The sequence below is a fragment of the Ambystoma mexicanum genome, chromosome 3p (genome assembly GCF_040938575.1).
Source record: "Ambystoma mexicanum isolate Mex_15411 chromosome 3p, UKY_AmexF1_1, whole genome shotgun sequence".
Classification (NCBI taxonomy): domain Eukaryota; kingdom Metazoa; phylum Chordata; class Amphibia; order Caudata; family Ambystomatidae; genus Ambystoma; species Ambystoma mexicanum.
The window spans coordinates 563,567,154-563,588,881 of NC_090925.1; the positions used below are offsets into that span (position 1 = coordinate 563,567,154).

Below are 21,728 nucleotides of genomic sequence, written 5' to 3' on the forward strand. Positions count from 1 at the left end.
CGGAGCTGGCTGTACTTCCACTGCTGCTGGAACCGAAGTGCCAGGGAGAGAACACCAAATCAAGTGGATCGCTTTTAAGAAGCACCCAAGTGCCAGGAAGATCCTCCGTACTTCCCTGAAGCAGGACTGACCAAGCCTGAGCCACCTCAACAGAGTGCTGGACCCAGATGCGAGGAAAGTCTGAAGTGGTACCTGAGAACCGCAGTGTTGCCATTTGCTATCAGACACGAGGAGCTGAAACGCTCAAGTGTCACTGAATTGAAGTTTGCCCATTGCTGCTGCCGACCATTCTATTGCAGTGCAGGAGTCCCCAGACATCCTTCCTCTTGTCCCCATGACTGAGCCACAGGAACACCAGGATCTGCAGAGCTGTACAGGAACAGAAGGAGGTTGGAACCATTTCTTCCAACCAAAAGGTGTTGTAAAGTCTAAAAGAACTTACCTCTTGTGGTGTAGCCTTACTCGTCTCAGTTGAGACTGGTCTTGGTAAACCTTGTAGAGTTACTTGCATCTTTGCCCCTCACAAAGCTCCCCCTTGTGGCCCTTCAAGTGATCTTATTTCTACAAACGAACCTGAAAACATTGTGCAATTACTTACCTGCAAAGAAGATCTTTAGCTCCCCTAGACTTTGATCAACTACATTGGCTGTCCTGACTCCCTGAGAGACTCTTCCTACCTCAGACTTTGTGTTGTTACCTTCCCCCAGGAAACAGTTAATTTACTTTGCAGTGGCGGGTTAAAAAATACTTACAAGTTTTATGAAGTATTTGTTAACCTTCGTTTTATTCCCCTATCTAAACCTTGCACCAAACTCAGTATTGCTCTAAAGGTACCAGTGATAAATCAGTGCCCTAGCTATTTAAGTCACGTGAGGGTGTAGGAAGTGTGTGCCATCCCCAATGGGCATCATCTGATTTAGAGAAACAGTGTGTTTTGAAGAGTATTTTGAAATGTTACATGTTTTGCTCCCTTCTGAAGAAGGCTTATATAACTGACTGTTAAATAAATGAATTGCTTAATCAAGAAATCTTGAGTGTAAGAGTTTATTTGAATTGTCATTGTGAATCTCTGTGCAAAAGCCCTACTGCTCACATTGACCCCGCTTGAGATAAGCCTGGCTGCTCAGCCACACGGCCAGCCTGTGTAGTACAGACTTATACCAAAGGTTGGGTTCCTATTGCCAGGAGGTCAAGGTTGCTGTAGTCTCCCAAAGGGTATTGCACACAATCTTGCCTAACACTGGTCTTTGGCGGGATCCCCCAGTGGATGTCATGCATTCCGTGTCGTGATCCGGGTGAAAACAATAAAAGGCACTTGAGGTGCGGATCCCTGACAACAATAATCTTCAGGCCACAGGACACTCAGGCCCTGAAGAGACATTCGCCAGATCGGACATGGTCCAGGTGAGATGTAGGACCAAGCCTCGGCCTGCTTTAATCACAGAGAAGATCCAACGATGAAATGATGATCTTTGCCGACAATGGGCACCCTCTGCCGGTAGTCATGGCGTGACTGTCGAAGAAAAGACATTGAAAGTGTCAAAAAACTGAAAATCCACAAATTCCGAGGGAGACAAGCACGAGGACTCCCAACACTAGAAACGTGTGGCAAATCTGAAGATGGCCACCAGGGGTTGAGTTTAGGAGGACGAGTGTCATTGGCTGGGGGCAGTATACCCAAAGGACAATTATTAGCAATAGAGGAGACAAGAAGTTTTCACTCTAAAGCAAAACTGCTTTCTTTTTACCAAGGATTCCCCACTCGATGGTGAGGAATATTCATGAGCATGTGAATCCATGCAAGACCCCATGCTGGAGAAATACTGTGGCCTGTTTGACACATAAGGAAACAAAAATGAAATTCAGAGAAGAGAAACTCTCCAGCCTAAGAGGGGGAAAAACAGCAGCTCCATCACCAACTAGCAATGAACACAGACTGAAGTAGGATCCAACATGGCTGTGTTCCCATTTAAAGACTTCCCCCATGAACTCAGGGCTACAAAACAACCCGGCCATGGAGCATGTCCAGAGGGAGCAAGTGACTACTCTGGCAATCAGCGGGAAGAGAGTCTGTTTAAGCACCATTTAAGGGCCAGCTGCCATGACAAGAGTGGAAAGGAGTTTTGTTCTGCAGAGAAGGCGAGTTGTGGCATTAAAGTGGAAGACTAATGCTGGAGCAGAGAGGAAGTTTACTGGGTCAACTATGACCTGGACTGCAAGATCGCATTGCAAGACCCAGAGAGGATGTGGAGATGAAGGATATGGCCAAGGGGAAAGTAGAGCAGAAAAAAGGCAGATGCCCTGAAGAGTCAGCAGGGCACTACATCCCAGTGTGTGCGCGAGGGTGAGCAGGGCACTATCTCTATGAGAAATTGACAAGAAGGATGAGGTGAAGAAAAGCAAAAAGGTCCCCTGGGGACTAACCCAGGAAAGAAGAACCTGCATTCCTTGTAAAATGTCTTGCAACACAAAAAAAACATCCTGTCACTTTAAATAAGAAGCATAAACTTGAATATCACCATTGTGACATGTGTTACAACTTCTATCAATACAATGAAGCAATACTTTACCCTTAGAACCACTGCACAAGTGTAAAACAGAAGATCATCACCTGTTGCCCTTGAAGCCGCTGTTGCAGTTGCATTCTCAGCTGCTTTGGTATATTTGTCCGGGGCCTCATTAGGTTTGCTCTGGGATGCACACCCTGCAGTGAGAAGTTGCCTTGCTGCTGGCTCATCTGATTCATCATAGAATTAAACTGCTGGTGCTGGCCTGCCATATTACCAAAGCCTCCTTGCATTGCTGTGTTAGGCCCCTGGTACTGCTGCCCATACAAAGGTGGCTTCGGGTCCATCATGAGTGCAGCTTCCTGACCTTGGAATGAGTCAGGCTGTGACTCCAAAGTTTGACCCTTGGACAGGAAGACAGACAAGTCAATAGCAGCAGTAACCACAAACATTTTCAAAGTGACGCAGGCTTAATATTAAAAACAATCGGGTAGTTGGTAAACTGTATAAAGACACAAAAAAGTCCACTTTGAACGCATCAATAAGATTGATCAAGAATAAGCAAATAGATATTATACTGAACGTCGGATGCAGTACAAGTAAAAAGACAAGCACAAACCCTTTTCTGGATTTTACTGTAAAAAAAAAAAAAAGAGAAATCATGCGATGCATACATTTTTAAGGCGATGTACTTCATTTGAGTACATAAAACACAGTTCTGTGACTGGTTCATTGTGTGAAGGGTGTCTAGCTTGATCACTCAGGATGTGGCTGTTCATGTCCTGTCAGCATTCAATTTTTAAGGGCTGCAGCAATGCAAAACAAAAATCTGCTGCATTAATGTGGTAAAGGAGAGTGGAGTGGGGTTGAGTCTAGTTTTAAGTGGGGGCAGGAACAGCAGGATCTGGAGTAGGACAACTTAAAACTTTCTGCAATATAACCACAAAAGCAAGAGTGTAAACCGTAAAGGAATAGCCAGCCAGAACCACCAAGCACATCTAGGAGGCAATTCCCCATGTACACCAGCGGAGGCAATTCCCCATGTACACCAGCTATGATAGACAAGATACAATATCACACAAAATTACTTTATGTACTGGAACCTACTGTTAAGGAGAGTTTATTTCAGCGCTAATTCTCTTTACCCTTGGAGACCCCCAGCTCCTTTGCTGGACTCAGGGCTTTTTAATTTTGACTCCTGAGTGAGTGAGTGAGTGAGTGAGTGAGTGAGTGAGTGAGTGAGTGAGTGAGTGAGTGAGTGAGGCTCCCCGTCCCTCCTAGCACCCCACCTCCCTCATATGTGTTTTTCTGACTCAGATTGTTGGTTTCTTACTGTTTAATGGAGTCTGGTATCTCCATAGGCATCTTTCTGCATTGTGGCACAGCACCTTTTGTGCTGAGAAGCTCCTTGGACTTAATGTTTTATTATTATTTTGTTATTTATTTGTATATGGCTGAACATCCATCCTTCAGAAAATCTATACAAATACAGTGACTCATCTTAAAAATCTAGATTCAATTACATTTCCTGTCAGCACTATAAATAAACAATCAGCAAAAGCAACATTTAAAACAAAAGAGAAATAAAAATAAGATCATGATGCTACATCACAAATTTCTCATAACAGACCGATTATGGCCCACTTCATTTCCAGCCTTATAAATTACATTCAATCAATCAATCATTACACACAGTTTGAGAATGCGCTGATGTCAAGACTGCACTCTGGCCCGACACAATCTTATCCCAAAAATACGCTGCGAGGAGCTCTTCTTCATGTCACACAAATCTCCCGAGTAGTGCGAGACGTATGTTCCACGTTCCTTCGCATTCACATTCACTCAACAAATGTCTAAGTGATTGGTTTTCTAGGATAACACAGATTTTACATAGGTGTTTTGCCCCGTCTCCCTGGTTTCGTCTCGCTAGCACTTCTACAGTGTACCATGTTTAATCTAATTCTTAAAAAGTTGTTTCGTAGCCCACTGTCTGGAAATTTTGTTAAATAGTTGGACAGCCAGCTTTTTCTCACCCCACAGTAATGGATTTGAGGGGGAGACCATTCTAACCTTTTCAATTGTCTCGATCCAATCTAGGGCTTCTAACTCCCTCTTAGCCTTAAGTGGGTTTACTATCAGGGTGTCTACACCTAGGTCTATATTGGATAGAGCGTCCCTCTCCATGGTTTGCAGTTCCCCCAGGATAACCGATCTAGCTCGCTCCAAATGGTGTCATATCCTCAGAGAGTTTTCTTCTTCCCGATAATAATCTCCCTATATAGCAATAATAATTTCCACTTGGCCATACATTCCAAAGATTTGAGTCCAAGCTCAAACCTGAGACTCCAACCGGGGGCACAAAAGGGAAGCCCCAGAGTCTTCTTTCCACAGACGGCCCACATGAACACCCCAATCGATGGACCAGAGCCGTGGTCTCTCACCTCTAGACCATAAAGAATAACAGGAACAATCTTTGCCAGATAATAGCGAACCAGTTGTAGGATAGAGAATTTAAAAAATCTATGCTTCAGCTTAAGCATCTGGGCTACACTTTGCACTATCTTTGCAGCGACCTCAGCCTCCGCTTTGTAGAGGGCAGGAGAGGCAAAAATGTTATACCTCCGGTATTTCACTACCTCTACCCTTTGAATGTTTTGACCATCAAGAAAACAGTTTAACTTTTTGCAGATTTCTGAAAACAATGATTCTTGATTTGAGTGGGTTTATTGATGAATTGTTCTGTGCTGCATACTCACCCAATTTGGTCAATAATCGCTGAAGCCCAATAGCTGTTCTATCCAGTAATACGATTGTCTGCATAGGCCAGCTAGAACATTTTCTCCCCATTTATCTCAGGGATGGCAAGTGCAGACGACTCCAAAGAGTTGCCCATATCTGTCAAAAAGAAATTGAAGACGAGAGGGGCCCTCAGACACCCTTGCCTAACACCCCTATCCACCTCAAGATTTGACAGATGTCCAGCTTCATCCAGCCGTACTTTAAGCTGGGTGTCTCTATCCAGGTCCACCAGCATTGCTAATAGCATTTCTGCTGTTCCCCAGTCTCTTAGTTTGTTCCAAAGTAATATATCGACCTGGTCAAGAGCTTTTGAAAGGTCGATCCATGCTCCATACAGAGGTACAGAGCCTTTTGTCATGCCTGCGCCATGGGCGCATCCATTTGCGCTCAATATGGACTATTTGTTTATCATTTATTTACAACAGACTCTTGGATCAATCTATATTTACTTTGGGGACTTTATTTCCCATTTGCGAGACTTTGGTGCTTTATTATTTTTTCCAACAAACTACGCTTACCACAATGCACTTGGCTATAAGCATCGATTCCTGGCTGTTCCTATTGGTCATCAAATGAACTACACCCCCCAGAAGCCCTAGGGATTGGCTCTGCTTCCACCAACTCAGGAACAGAGAGGGAGGTGGCCGATTGTCTGCAGGTGTGCTTAGCCAGGTGCAACCAATTAGCCTGCCTCTGTGCTGGACTAGGCAGTATAAAAGGCTGCTGCCTGCAGTGGCTCAGCCTCTTGCATTGAGAGACCTTCCTCCACCTTCCGTGTCTTTCTACGGATCTTTGTATGCTGTTTACCATCACTCCTGCTTGGACCCTGCCTTGCAGCTTGCTACACCCTGCTGCCTACAGCCCTAGCCTTCTGGGCTCCCTGCCTCAGTCCAGCTCCTCTGGGCTTCCTGCCTTGCAGCCTGTTACTCTTCGCTGCCTACAGCCATAGCCTTCCAGGCTCTCTTCCTCACAGCCCTGCTCCTCCGGGCTCTCCACATTGCAGCCGATCACGCTCTGCTGCCTTCCAGCCTCTGCCCTTGCCCTACCGGGCTTTCTACATTGCAGCTGATCACGCTCTGCTGCCTTCCAGCCTCCGCCCTTGCCCTGCCGGGCTCTCCACATTGCAGCCGATCACGCTCTGCTGCCTTCCAGCCTCCGCCCTTGCCCTACCGGGCTTTCTACATTGCAGCTGATCACGCTCTGCTGCCTTCCAGCCTCCGCCCTTGCCCTGCTGGGCTCTCCACATTGCAGCCGATCACGCTCTGCTGCCTTCCAGCCTCCGCCCTTGCCCTACCGGGCTTTCTACATTGCAGCTGATCACGCTCTGCTGCCTTCCAGCCTCCGCCCTTGCCCTGCCGGGCTCTCCACATTGCAGCCGATCACGCTCTGCTGCCTTCCAGCCTCCGCCCTTGCCCTACCGGGCTTTCTACATTGCAGCTGATCACGCTCTGCTGCCTTCCAGCCTCCACCCTTGCCCTGCCGGGCTTTCTACATTGCAGCTGATCACGCTCTGCTGCCTTCCAGCCTCCGCCCTTGCCCTGCTGGGCTCTCCACATTGCAGCCGATCACGCTTTGCTGCCTTCCAGCCTCTGCCCTTGCCCTACCGGGCTTTCTACATTGCAGCTGATCACGCTCTGCTGCTTTCCAGTCTCAGCCCTTGTCCTCTGGGCTCCCTGCTCTGCAGCCTGCCTCACTCCGGCTGCCTACAGACCTTGTCCTCTGGGCTTCCTACTTTGCAGCTGATCACGCTCCGCTGCTTACTACCTACCTTTTTCCGCTGGGTTCTCGGCCTACCAGCCCTCTACAGTCCTCTGCAACCTTCTACGGTCAGCGGCCCTGCCCCTCAGGTCTCACTCCTTGCTGCCCGGTCCTTCTGGGTTCCTTGCCGTGCAGCCTGCTTTACTCTGCTGCCCTAAGCCCTTTCCCTCTGGGCTCTCTACCTTACAGCCCTGCTCCTGTGGGCTTGCTCATTGCTTTCCTGCTCCTCTGAGATCTCAACCTTGTTCCTTACTGTCCTCTGCTATCCCATCCTGTTACACGACTTTCCCTTCATTTCCTTCTGCTAGTTTGCTATCAACCTCCTTTTCCTGGATTTGTCTGTAAGTATCTTCTCTTGTCCTGTTTGTAGACCCTTTTGTACAGAGCTTGTCTGTTGGTTCCCATCAGTCAACCTCTGCCCCTTGCCTTGTCTCGTTTCTACATTACAGACACCCATAGCTGCTGTTCCAAGTCATGAGCAAACAGCGTGGGCCTCTGTTATAGCAAACTGTGCAGAAGGCTTGAGTATTTCCTAAGGTTCGTGGAATACTCTTTTCCTATATCTGCATACACCCCAAGAGGGAATTCATTCTGTACCTTTCCTTGCTACTCTTGCCTACTCTTCGTTCTCTTTCCTTTCTGCTGTGTGTGTGCTTCTCTGTCCACTTTATTTAGGCACAACCACCCAAACCCTTTTTGGGTGTCCTGTGCCACTCTTAATAGAGTGCCATCCCTGACACCTTTTCCCAATGACTGTTCACTAAGTTGAGGACCAGACCATTGAGGGCTGTGGACTTTCTCTTCCGAAAAACTGTTTGAACTTTGGATAAGATCCTTTGCCTTTCTGCCCATTGAGACTCCTCCCTTAGTAGGAGCTTTATAAAGATCTTACTTTCAATGTCAAGCAGGGCGATCAGACGATAGTTGCCGCTGCTAGACAATCCCCATTCTTAAAAATGCGGATCACCAGGGCTACTTTCCATGATGGAGGAAAGCTTCTCTTTCTAAGGATCTCTCCAAATAAACAGTGTAACAGGCAGGACCACATTTTGGGCTAATTCCTGAGGATCTGGTATGTTAGGCCGCTGTGGCCGGCCGCTTTGGAATTTGATGATCTAAGAATTATATCCTCAATATCCCCCTCATTGATGTTCATGAGCCAAGGAGTGTCAGACAACTCTGAACTGCCTACCCCCTGGGTCTTTGAAAACTGCCGATAGGTACTCCATCCATTCTGCTTCAGCAACTAAATTGCACAGCATACTACTCCCATTGCCCTCAAATTGGCTGACAACAGACCAGAAATTCCTGGTGTTTCCTTCACTAAAGAGTTTCAACATCTGATCCCTGTCCTTTTGTATTCAGGAAGCATTATGGTTTCCGGACCATGATTTGTAATTGTTTTTTTCTCTATTGGCTTCAACTTTGATTCTCCAAGCTTAACCCTGCCATTTTTTGTAATGCGTAGGGCCTGTCTTAACTCTCTTTTTCTCATCGGAGTCTCCTCATTGAAGGCATGGGCATGCTTTTGGTGCAAACTTGCTACTAAGTCACTTGGCGCTGAAGTGGTCCAGATGAACCTAGTAAAGCTTTCCGGAGGACACTGGAGCTCCCAACTTAATCTCGGTAACATCTTTAAATGGGAATTTAGTTTTCTGCCTTCATGGTTATATTTCACCAGCCTTAGTTTCCCTTTTTTTGCTTTCCAGAGCCTGCTTAATGACTCATGGGGGAAAAATAAGGCCGGGAAATGAAAATTCCAATCTACAATGGTTGCTCCCCTCGTCCCGCTGAACTTTCAAAATTGAGGGGAACGTGTAGAGATGCTGAGATAAAAAATGTAGTCTGGAACTGACAAGGACTTCCCTCTATGCCAGGTTGTAGCAGGCATGGAGGTCCACTCTGCACTGCCATTTAACAACTTCAGTTCCCAGGACTCAAGGAAATCTAGCCAGATCCTCCCATTTTTTATTTCTTTGCCGTAGATTGTACACAGCTAGGGAGGAACTTGTCAAAACAATCTGTATTTAGGTCACCAGCTAAAACTATGTTGGTGGTCCCACTGTCCATCTTGGTTTGTAGCAATAACCCCAATGACTCCAAGAAAGGTTGTAGTTTAGAAGAGGCGGGGTTCCAGTATACGTTGATGAATACCCAAGATGAGTCAGAGTCATCACATTGCAGGCGGGCTCTACAGGCCTGTATGCCACTGGCATTTTCAAAGATGGAAACAATGTTTTTCAGCACAATTATTTTTTAGGGCAATGCAGAGACCGCCTGACTGTCTACCCTTCATTTTGTGAGTGGCTGGAAGACAAAACATTGTAAAGCCTTCAAAACTGATAGGGTTTATCAACCAGGTTTCCTGGAATAAGAGGAGATCCCCAAACTCAAACAGATGATTCTGCATACTCCTGGCCTTAAACATTCTGGAACCCTGCGTGTTCCAATTAATTATGTTCAATCCCCTTTTCTAAAGATGCTGGGTGCCTACACCCAATTTCAGTAAAATCTCAGAGACTTTCTGGTAGGAGGGTTAATACAACTCCCTGTGGAGTGGGCCCATTTCTTTCCCCTCCGATCACATCACTTTTCACCTCCTGAATGGTACTCTCCCTTGAAGGGTTGTTCTTAGTTGATTCCACATTGGGAATGTATCCTTGACCAGTAACCCTGGACTCATTAATCGAAAACTCCAAGCCAAAACGCTCGAGGTGTCTTGACTCATTCAGTATAGCACTTTTTGCATTGGCTGAGGTAAGCACCACCTCAACAAGAAAATGATCTTGGGCCAGAGGAAATGTCACAGTACATTTCTCCTGTTGAAAACAAATATAAATCGTTAATTTTTTTTTAAGATCTCCAGGATCACGGAGCAGCTAAGATTTATACTGCCTAGTGTTAGATATAGGTTTTAGACAAACTCTTGGAATAGCAAAGTGCTTAGAGTCTCTCTGTGTGATTGGTACATATGATAGGTCAGCTTTTTCTGGATGAGAAGCGGAAGATCTTTGGGCCAGGTGTGTCATAATGGACGTAGATTTTCCTTGAACATTATGCATAGTGGGGCCTATAGATGGACTTGCATGATCCAGAGCTATTACTTTAGGAGGTGTGGTACTTTCTCGCTTATCCATGTGTTTGGTGTTGATGTTTTTACTTATTGGAAGAAAGATTGTGACCATTTTTATATTGGTCTTCTTGTCCGATGCTGGTGTCTTGATGAACATGACATTCTGCTTCAACAAAGGAGAGGTTTTTCGTAAAATGTTATTTACCGTTTTCTGCACTAGACGATTGTGAATCTTTTGGATATACAATTGCGCCGGTATCATTAAGGATAAAGTTAGTTTGTCCTTTTGATTATTTTTGCTGAGCATTAGGGTGTGATTGCACCATTTTAGACCTTTTCCTCCCCGTTTGCCTCTTTCTCAGGTTCCTACGGCCTCTTGAACTCAGACTACAGGCTGGCTTCCAGTCTTGTTCAGGTGCCATCTGCTTTACCATGGCTCTCACAGGTGAGTCTTGAACTGTGGGCAAGGTTGTTTCCATTTCTCCATCTGCTACATTTGCCAATCTCTGAAAGTCCTGTAGTATGCATTCTGAAAGAGGTGCATCAATGAAGACCTGGTTTTGAATGGTGCCTTGATCATCCCTCCAGAATCTGTGGGGCTGATTGGAGTGTCAAATGTTGGAGCACCTCTCCTAGGAACCTAGGGTTCTCCTCTTCACTTGATTTCTTACCGATTAATGTGGTCTGTATTGATGAAGTCAAGACCCTGTTTTGTCAGCTCCAATCTTATTTCACTCAACGATGGAATAATATTAGAATTAATGATGGATACTAGTCCCACCGGAGTAGAGTAATAAGACACCATTTCGTTTGAGAGTTCCAGGAGTGTGCCTGCTTGTGATTGAACCTCTGATTTAAGTAATTCAAAAACTGTGACTAAAGAGTTCAAGACAGTTAAAAGCCTTCAGGGTTCCCTCTTTGGGCTGCCCGCTGTCCAAAGAGGGTCCTGTATTTGACTGATCTTCATACTTCTGATATTCTTTCAGTAACTCTCTCCTGGCAATTGGGTCAGAGTGAGGTGACAGCGAGGTTACAGCTCTGCAGTTCAAATTATCTACAGCACTGCCCCTTCTCATAGAGACCAATTGCGTTGCAATGCTTGAGAACTGAGTTTGCAGGATTTGTGAAGCAGACCATGAGGTTTCTGGGTCACCCTCAATGTCATTGACACTTGTTTCTTCTACCGAAATTATCTCATATTTAATTTTATAACTTGGTGGTTGAGATAGTATATTCCAAGCCCTCTGCCATTGTTGTACCAGGGATGTTTGCAAATTCCTCTCTGTACCATTACCCTTTACGTGCTCCGATTGCGCTTCAGCGTGAACTTGAGCCTGAATGACTTTGGGGATGCCACAAGACAAAGGAAGAGTGACTGCTTGAGCATTAACTGTAGTGGCAGCTTTTGAATCTGACAAATCAGAACCATCTTCACCCGCCTCCCGTTCCTTTTCCGAAAACAAAGTGCTTCTCAGTTTCATAACTTCTCCTTTTACCCCGGCAGTTCCAAAAAAGATGGAGATTTCAGTCTGGTCCCGCGATTTACTAAACCGCGTGATGAAGCAGAGTTCAATTGATGTACAAATATTGTAGCCTGATAACGGAGAAGTGAAAGCACTTGTACAGTAGTGTGGTGGCTGCTAGGACGACCACTAACTAGATATCAGTTTTGTTACTTAGATAACGGGAGGGTTCAAGGTAGATTACTAATGGGCTTACCTTGAATGAAGAATGAGTAACTGCGTTTCGAGGGCACGCCTCTGTTACTCCCTCGTGCACCGATGTGATCAAGTACTCGAAATACAGTCAGTGAATATAACCTGCCACTCCCAAACTCGCCAAACAGCAACGTCTCGCCCTTTCGACTTGGGCTTCCGCCACAAGGGTGTTGTGGGCCGGATTATAAGCACAGCTGACCCTTCGCTTCACTGATCTTTCCGGCAGTGACTGTTTCCCAATTAAAGGTACCAATGCACCTTAGAAGCGCAGTAGAATGCTGTGTTGTAATGCAGGTTCACCAGCGTCAACAATCCACAAACAGTGCAGATTTAAACAGGTACAGTGACCTAGTTGTTTGTAATGTTCCAAGCACAGTCAAACAGCAACGTCTCGCCCCTTCATTCAGACTTATATTTAAATAGGTTTTCTTGGGTGAACTATTGTTCAAGAATTGTTAGATGACTTATCTTACTTACCTTTTCTTTTGTCGGTCCAGCACACACCACCCTATGTGGAGTGCTGTGGGGGGTGGGGTTACCTAGTAACTCCTTATCCCACTTCTCATGCAACATTTTGTTACCCTAATTAACTTGAATGGCTGGTGGCAATGGTTTCTTTTTTACTACCTTTGTGCCGTGTATCTGCAGACTGATTCCTCTGCTGCAGTACAGTCCCTAAGGGAGACAATTTTCCCAAAATGGCACCAGTCTTTTTTTGCAATTATCGTCAGTTCTTTCTGGGCTTTTACTCTGTATCAGGTTTGAGTCCTTTGTGCATTTCGCCTTTGGCGGTCCTGCTCATGGTCCTGTGTGTCTGGTAAGGGAAGGAGGGTGTCAAAGGTGTGCCTGAGTGAACCCAGTTCAGATTGGCCCGCTAGCTGTCTGGGAGGACAGCCAGCCTGCTGGGTGATTGACGACCTAGGGCTGTGAATGAATGGGAACTTGCTTAAAAGGACGAGGTTTTTGGGACTAGAGGCAGAGTCAACCAATAGAGGACAACATCCGATGAAGATGTTAAGAGACGCCAGCAGCACCCACCTGAACCGCAAAGTGCCAGGTGAAGCCCTGCAGCTGTGCTGACCCGGTTTTCATTTCGACTGGCAAGCGCCGCAAGGGACGACTTCCTCCTTTGGGCCGATGGGACCAACTAGCCTTGAGCCAAGCTTCATTTTGGCGCACCCCCCCCCCCCCCCCCCCCAACTTGCTACGGCTTACCAAGGCTGCAGCATTCCAATGCTCAGGGACACCTAATGCTCTAGATCATTGTCTTCAAAAGTGCAATTCCGCCCAAAACATCGTGGGTATCCGGAGGACACTGCAGAAGCAGGACATCTTCATCCAGAGTCCCTGCGCCAGAGTCCAGGAAAGAGGGATCAAGTAACTTCCAACCAGCCGTTTGTTTTTCTTTACCGCTGAGAAAAAGGTGCCAAAATCACATTAAAGTTTATACTATAACTTTAAGCGTGTGTTTACTAGGGTACCTGTATTTACTAATTTCATTGTACATTACCCCTCTTATGAAACGACTGGCGGCTCAGTCACTACCAACTTGTGTAGTACAGGCCTATATTAAAAGGTGCGTTACCTAATACCAAGAGATACGTCTTGCAAAGTCCCACACCAGATGGACTCAACAAATTCTTACCCAACACCTACAAGTGAAACAATGAGTGTTGAAATCCTATATTGCATAATTTCCTTGGATTAACATTCACTAATGCCAAATAAATCCCTGTGGTTTTCAAGGCTTCGGAGCATTCCGTACTTCGCTTCATGGTTGTTTCAGTTATTTGTCCAAAGTTCTACACAGACATAAGGTATTGTATCTAGTCTTCAAAGATACACTTCACTAGGGACTTCCGACAAGGTTCAAAGTATGTATGGGGTTGCTTGTGGCCCTGTCATGGAGGGATGTGACAGTAGTTCAGACTGTGCTACCGATATAGGATACAGCAAGGAACTACTTAAAAAGGTTTCACTTCTGTAATGGCAGAAACAGGATAAAGGAATGCAAACATATTCAAAGCAATTTCTACCCGGGTAATGTTGCATTAAAGTTATCCTCTATTTTGAGGACCAGCAGTCAGCACTAGTTATTTTCCAAAAACCATCATCTGTTTTTGAAACATTGAAGCATACATCAGATATTATAAGGCTTGTTTTGCCTCCACTTACAGCTGCTTTCTAGTTGCTCTTGTGCAAGTCATTTGACTAGAGAGGAATAACAAGATGTAATACAGCAGTATATCAAAAGCTACATAGCACCAGCAAAACCATCCATTGCTCTTAAATGTTTTAGTTTGCAATTAACAAATTATATTGTGCAAATTACTCGGATTGTTTTTTTTAGATTTACCAAATCGCAGAACAATGTAGGATTTGGTCAGAAATTAGCAAATAGGTCGATCAGGAGCTAGTTTGTGCATTAAGAGCTCTCCTCTGGGATGACCTCGTACTTCTTGATCTTCAAATCCCATCATGGCAGACTCAGCCCTTCAACCTCCCCACTGTTGATAAATTGCATGCCATTACTTTGGTTTAGAACAGCTACTGCAGCATTTACAAGTAGAGGGACTCTGGCATGAAATGCTACAGAAAGCGTATTTAAAAATAGGTCTTGCAACCCAATAAAGAAATCATTTGGATAGCTTAAAATGACTGAACTATTCTTGAAATGTTGCCTACTTGTTTCGGAGGAGGGGGTAGGGACCTTTTTCTCGACCCCCCCCCCCCAAACTGACCACAATGGTCCTGCTCACTCATTCCCCAGAATAATATTGGCTTTGTTATATAGTTTGCACTGATGAGAAACACGGACATTCTGTTCCTTTGTCAACACATGCTGTTAAATAGATGTAATGTGTTGTATGTACCTTACTAAACTCAAAGGGTAAACAATAAGGAGGAACAACTGTATGTCTCTTCTCGTAAAAGGTGCTGAAAAAAGGTAATTTGTTTTTTCTTACTTGATTAACAAGGTCAGGGATTCCTAAGGCACGGTCTATTTCCTCAAGTCCTGTGGCATCTGTATTACTCAGCAAAGTATGAAGTTGATCCAACAGAGCTCTTTCATCAGTCTGACCTTCCATAGTTGATGGGGGGCACAAGAGTTCATCCAAGGAATTTCTAACAAGTTGCCTAAAAAGCAAATCAAAGCCTCATAATTAAAGACTAAATTAGGGTTATTGAACTTCAGAATTTGGAGGTAGAACCTCTGTCTTTGGCAATTATCAGACTGTAGAAACTGGTTTTCTCAGCACAAATAACCCATAATTAGCAACAGCGTTGCAATTTGATGAATAAAGCACAACAAAATAAAACCACCATAAAGAGAAAAAACACAGAATGGCATTGGAGACATTTGGCTTATGTGTGGACATATTCATTGAACTAGAGGCAGAGAATCAAACTAGCTGTTTTTGTAAGTTAATATGCGTCTAAACTAGAAAGTGGCACATTTTATCAGCTGCATAAACTTGACTGGCAGAATCCAGCTGAAAAAGTCTTCAGTGATACTTGAATTAAGTGATGCCTATTTATCCAAGCAGTTGCACGATCTTAGCTAACTAATTAAAATGGAAAATTAGATCAACTTACATAAGACAAACTAGAGGTTGAAAGTGAATCAGTGTAAAGTTTCTTCTTATTGAACCCTTTAACAGGACATGTGTTGCCTGAGCCTAGAGCCAGCAACCTGCCTTCAAAAGACTTCACATTTCTAGCACACTCATTTCCCTCTGTGGGCCTCTTATTACCTCCTTCCACCCCCCGACCTGGCAATTATAAAAGATCACCCTTTCACTCCACCACTCTGCACCAGACTTGTAAAAAAAAAAAGGGGGGTGGGGTTTCCACCCCATCAACACTACTTCCAACCCTGTGCCCCCTCCAGCCCACGCCTCCCTGTTAGGGAGATTTATCATTTTGATGCTTCATCCCCTCTCCTAGTGAGACCCCGCCCCAGCACTTTTTGCTCGATTTCTGGACATTTTTTTTTAATCCTGAATAAGTGGATCCTTTAAGACACCTCTTTGTCCGAATCAGAAACGTACACACTTAATCCTGCAGTGTTGTTCGCATCCTTTTCAGACGTACAATCTTAACAGACAGTCATTAATATCTTTGCAGAAATCCCTGCCCTCTTGAAGACCTTACAACTTCAGACATTGACCAAATAGCATTCATCCAAGACCTGTCCGTGGTGAAATTGTGGATGAGTTCCGCTTTGATGAGGAATGTCCTATGGCACGGTCGACTGGAGCTTTACCACTTTATTTTGCTGATTAATCAATCATATTTGGATCAACATGTGCCCGTTTTGGCCCACCAATATAATAGGGAGGATGAGCGCTTAAATCAACAGACCAGCCTGCAGCAGACCAATAGGGCTCCCAACAAGTCTGGTTTCGGAAGCAATTACAATCCTCTCCCAAATCAGCATTAGCTGGTCAGTTCCCTTAGCCCTTGCTCTCTTGCTTCAGAGGCTTTAAGCATCTTACCAACTCTAAGAACAACCTTTTGGGAGACTATGATTATTATAGCTCTCCTGGAGGTATGGCTTTCTGTTGCCCCGGTATGGGAATCAGCATATTATTGCGCTAATACCTGCAATTGTGCCGGTTAAGGGTCGCCCAATGGCAGGTTTGATGGTGGCGGTCAAAATCACTGCCAATTTAACGCTAGGACCCTGGGTCTACCCTAGTAGCTTTTTTCAAATGGTTAGAATTAAGGCGAAAAGAATATAGCGATTATAAATGTTTATCATAATCCAGTTAGCATCTCAGATGAGATTTTCTTCAATGATCTGGAAGAATTATTAAATTTAACAACTTTAGATCGTAATTGTGCCCATGTCATCTTGGCCAGTGATTGTAACATTATGCATATTGAGCCATCTTTCAAGCTCTTCACTCCCTTTTCCAAACGGCTTAATTCCTTACTTAAGAGACAACCATTACACATGCTTAATGGTTGCGTGTCGGGCGATATTCCCCCTGTAAATACATGGCACAGAGTTGCACAAGGTGCTTTGACAGTTTATGTCTTTGTTGACAGTGACTTGTTCAACCTTATTTCAAGCAGTTCACCAATCCATAAGCGATCACGAAATTCTTACAGCATTCTTGTCCTGGTCTAATTCTAAGGCTCTTCCGATAACCTCCTTGGCGAATGGTATGGTTCTTAATGCGAGGACTTTATATCATTGGACACCGTCCGCCTTACAAACTTGAAACGCCGTTTGCGGAAGAATTTAGAGCAGGGTACTTCGCCTAGATTGTCTGAGCCCATTTCTTAAGTCAATGTTATGCAGGTGTTTAAAACTACTATGAAACACTCCGGCCAAACCCCTCGCCTAAATTTACATGTCTATGATCCTGAAGTGGCAGTGAGGAAATCTGTATATCGAGCTGAGAAAAGGCAGCTCAAATTTCTTCCTGCATCATTCAGCATCCCAACCCGTAGAACATTAAAGTGTAGGTATAAAAACTGGCTGAACGCCAGGAGAGTTTTAACCTATCAGCGGGATGCTGAAGAAATGCAGGGGGCTATGGCCTAAAAGCTCTGCCAGTATGTGGAGCTTAGTGAATAAGCCCCCTAGGCGGACTATCCTCGTCTTCTCAGATAAATCCGATTCCTGGGGAGGTATGGGCCAAGTTTCATAAAACCCTGTATGGTATCACACCATTAGCTGGGAAATTCAAACTATCTCAGGGCTTCCTTAAGAATTGACCTCTTTTTGATGTGGAGGATATTTTATATTACATATCTAAGTTGACCACCACTAGGACCTCTGGCCCTGATGGGCTTTCTAATTTTATGATAAAACAACCACAGGTTTGGGCCAACATCTTTCTAGTTATCTTTTCCCAGGTCGTTAATTCTCGGTCCTTAACCCCTTCTTGGGGGAAGTCAATTGTCATTCCTATTTATAAAAAGGGGGATCGCTCTTATCCGGCAAATTACAGGCCCATAACTCTTTTAGACATCACGGGAAAACTTTTCGCCAGACTTCTCCTTAGAGATTTGAACTATTGGCTTGTTAAATCTGGCCTGCAGGATCCCAACCAGACAAGATTTATGCCTGGATTAGGAACTGCCATAAACTTGAATATTTTGCAATCAATAAAAACTCAAGAACAAATTAAAAAGCAGCCAGTATACCAGGCTTTTAGTGATTTTCAAGCAGCTTTTGTTTCCATTTGTCGTGGTCTTTTGCTGACAAAACTACGATCTGCTGCTTGTCCAGAGCATCTGCTTTTTGGATACATTAATTCCACTTGCAGACCACCATCCAGATCAGATTATCCCTGGATGGAAACCTATCTCCTCCTAATGACACAGAGGACTTAAGCAGGGCTGTATTTTGGCTTGTACCCTGTTCAATTTGTATATGATATATGCAATGATTTTGCCAAGCTAGTTTTCGATGCGCCTAGGTTGGGGGCATGTGCAATCCCCTGGTTGTTCTATGCCGACAAATTGGTTTTGTTGCCTAGAACTTCCAGGGGCTTGCGCGCCCTCCTTGCTCAACTTGGATCATATGTCGAGGTAAATCTTATGCCAATCAATCCAAGTGCAAAATTATGAATTGGGGCTTGAATCCGAAGATGAAAACAAAAGCTGTCTCCTGGATGTTGCAGGGAAAGAAATTGGAAGTAGTTTCGGAGTACAAATATTTGGGTTTGACTGTTAGTAATCATCCGAGTGATAAACCATACTATTCTGAACTAGAAATTAAGTTAAACACAGTCATATCGCAGGCCCATATTATCCAGGCCAGATATGGGAAATGTTCTCTTTCCCCTGCTATCACTTCCTATAAACAAAAGGTGACCCCCATTCTGGTCTATGGAGCTGAGACAAGGTATGGTTTAACCGAAGCTTTTTGGCTGAAAATGGAGGGCTGCTTTTTGAAGACTTTTCTGGGGTTACCGATGGTGGCTTCCATGTGTGCAATTCTCCATGAACTGGGCCTATTGTCGCTTTATGCAACTTATTGTTGGAAGCACCTCTCCCTTTAAAGTAAGTACTTGATGACAGGGCTTTCTACTGGTATTATGCCAGCTTTAGCCAAATGTTTGTTATCAGCTAGTCATTCGAAAATTAAGGCTTGGAGTGCAAGAGCCAGGACCCTTTTAGATTCTATAGGGTTGTCCGAGAGTCTTTGTTAGTGAGAATTCTTAGAAATGTGCTAATTCCCCCCTCCTTGGAGGCCCCCAGCAACTTTGCTGGATTTTGAGGACTTGATTTTTTTTTTTTTTTTTACCTGGCGGGGGTGAGACTCTCTTTCCCACTCTCTCATGTATTAAGTGATTTTTAACTCTGTTTCTTTTGGTTGTGGAGTCTGACAAACCCCATAGGCATCATTTTTTACATTGTGTCGCACAGCACATTCAGTGTAGTGGCACAGGGAAGTCTTTCAGATTCCCCAAAGGTTTAAATACATTCTCTGGGATAAACTACTGTTTCCCAGAGCAGTAAAGTGAAAATGACTTAACTTACATTTGTAACTTTCTACACCCAGCACACACTATCTTACAATAGGGTGCTGGAGGGGTTACCTAGTATCTCCTTTGTCTAGCCTCTCATTTAACATTTGTATGTTAACCTTTTCTCACTGAATGGCTGGTGGCAGTGGTTTAGTTTTAACTACTGTGGTGTGCATTTACCACGGGCTGCGTTCGCAGCTGCAGTAAATCACCAAAGGGTGGCATTTTTGTCAAAATGGCCCGGGTCTTTTTTTGCCATTTCTCTGTGGAAAGGTACTTTTTGAGATTTACCCTGCGTGCGAAAAAAGGTTTGCTCCCATTGTTAGTTTTGCCTTTGGTGGGATTCACGAGTGAAGCCCGCCTCTGGCTCCAGGGGGCCTGGGGTAGGCAGGAAGTGAGAGAGGGGCCCGAAACTCCCTGTGCTTAGTCTCCTAGGAGACCCGAATGCACTCTGTGGTGATTGGCCGGCTGACTGTCTGGCAAGGAAAGCCACCCTGCTTGGTGACTGACAGGAATGAATGGGAGAGAACTGAATAAAAGGCAAGTCTTTTGGCCTGGAAGGCAGAGTCGACCACAAGTCGAAGGACCCGAAGAAGAACTTGAAGAGGACGTCTGCTGCAACTCCTGGACCGTTGGTTTGCCTGGTGAAGCCCTGCTGCAGTGCCGAAAAGCCAAGTTTGCATCGACAGAGAAGCCCCTGCAAGGACGACTTCTCCCCTTGAGTTGGTGGGACCAATCAACTCCCAAGTAAGCCACCTGGACATCCATCTTGGAGCTGGTTGAATTTCCAGAGAATTTCTGCTGGAAACCGTATATCCAAGGAGAGGAACACCAGATTGTGTGCGATGCTTTTAAGTTGGCCAAGAGCTCCAGGAAGATCCTCCGGACTCCCAGGAAGCAGGACTGACCGAGCCTGAGCCCCCTTCAACAGAGTGCAGAACCCCAGAAGCAAGGAATCTCCATCTCGACAGCCAGGAACCGCAGTGTTGCTATTTGCGGTAGACACGAGGATCTGAAACCATGAAACAGCCACTGAAAGTGAAGTTTGCTGGTTGCGAGTTTTGACCGTCCCAATGCATTGCAGGAGTCCCCCGACATCCTCCCTCTTGTCCCCACGACTGAGGCCCAGAAATAGTGAGACCTGCAGAGCTGCAGAGGAACAGGTGTCATCTACTGCATCTCTTCTTCATTTTAAAAGGTACTGTGCAAAATCTAAGAGAACTTACCTCTTACTGTAGAGTTGCTTGCATCTTCTACTACGCACAAGTCTAACAGATTGTAGCCCTACATTTGATGCTTTGTTTCTTCAAAGACTTCTAAAACATTGTGCAAAGACTATTCCATTTACCTACCAGAAGTGCTTCATCCTATATAAGACGTTTGCCCATTGACCTTGGCCTAGCCTATTATACTGAACAACTCTTCTTGGGGGATCCAAAAGTATTTGCCTGCTTAAGAATATTTGTGGTCTCTTGTATGTTCTAAATAATCTTTACCTTTGACTTATTACTAAATGATCCTAAATGCAACAGTGATATATTAATGTCCCCAGTCCAGCACCCTAACAACTGAAGTCACCTGAGGGTGTAGGTAGTGTCTGTGGGCCATCCCAAATGGGTATCTACTGATTTAGCGATATTAAGTGTATTTCATGAAGTGTATTTGAGTGTTATTATATTGCTCTCTTCTGAAGAAGGCTTATTCTAACTGACTGATAAATAAATTAATAATTGTTTACTCAAGAAACCTTGAGTGTAAGTTCATTTGAATACTTTTAACTGTAAATCTCTAACTCCACTACAGCTCCCATTGAGCCCTCTTGAGATAAGCCTGGCTGCGCAACATGCTACCAAATCTGTGTAGTACAAGCTTATACCAATGGTTGGGTTTCCTATACCTGTAGTCAGTTTGTAGTGTTCCCAGAGGGTACTGCATACAAACTTTGCCCAACATGCCAGGAGCATCAAAAGGCTCCAATTCCACATCAGTCCTCTCCTCATCCTCAAATATATTGCAGAGTGAAAAAACTCCTTCCTAGGCACAGGAATAGATCTTGAGTCCAGAGGGGGCCTCACAGTTTTAGCCAGAGCCCTTCTTGGAGGATCCACTGCTCTAGGGGCCTCCACCGGCAAATTCAGACCTGTAGACCCGATGGCACCGACGACGATGATGGTGGTGCCGAGGGCCTTGTCGAGGGCATGGCCCCGACAGCCGCACTCTATGGGCACGGCGCTGACAGTGTCGATACCTTCGACACCTTCCCAGGCTTCGCCGGTCTCGCCGGGGCCAGGGACCTCGACCTGGATCTGGCACGTCTCTAGTCATCTATCGGAGCTTTGTCCGAATGGGACCTCGACGGTTCCTGATGTTTATCGGGCCGACA

The 21,728-nt window shown here is 44.9% G+C and overlaps 1 protein-coding gene across 6 annotated transcripts in view; it reads right to left on the minus strand.

Annotated features, from left to right (window-relative positions):
- The window catches only part of NCOA3 (nuclear receptor coactivator 3), a 1,125,593-nt gene that overhangs the window by 191,470 nt on the left and 912,395 nt on the right, over positions 1-21,728 (minus strand). For all 6 annotated transcript variants that reach the window (XM_069651291.1, XM_069651290.1, XM_069651288.1 and 3 more), the window contains 2 exons: positions 14,822-14,993; positions 2,612-2,911 (listed from right to left, as the gene is read on the minus strand). In XM_069651291.1, the coding sequence (XP_069507392.1) occupies positions 2,612-2,911; positions 14,822-14,993 (472 nt within the window). The remainder of the gene's footprint in view (positions 1-2,611; positions 2,912-14,821; positions 14,994-21,728) is intronic.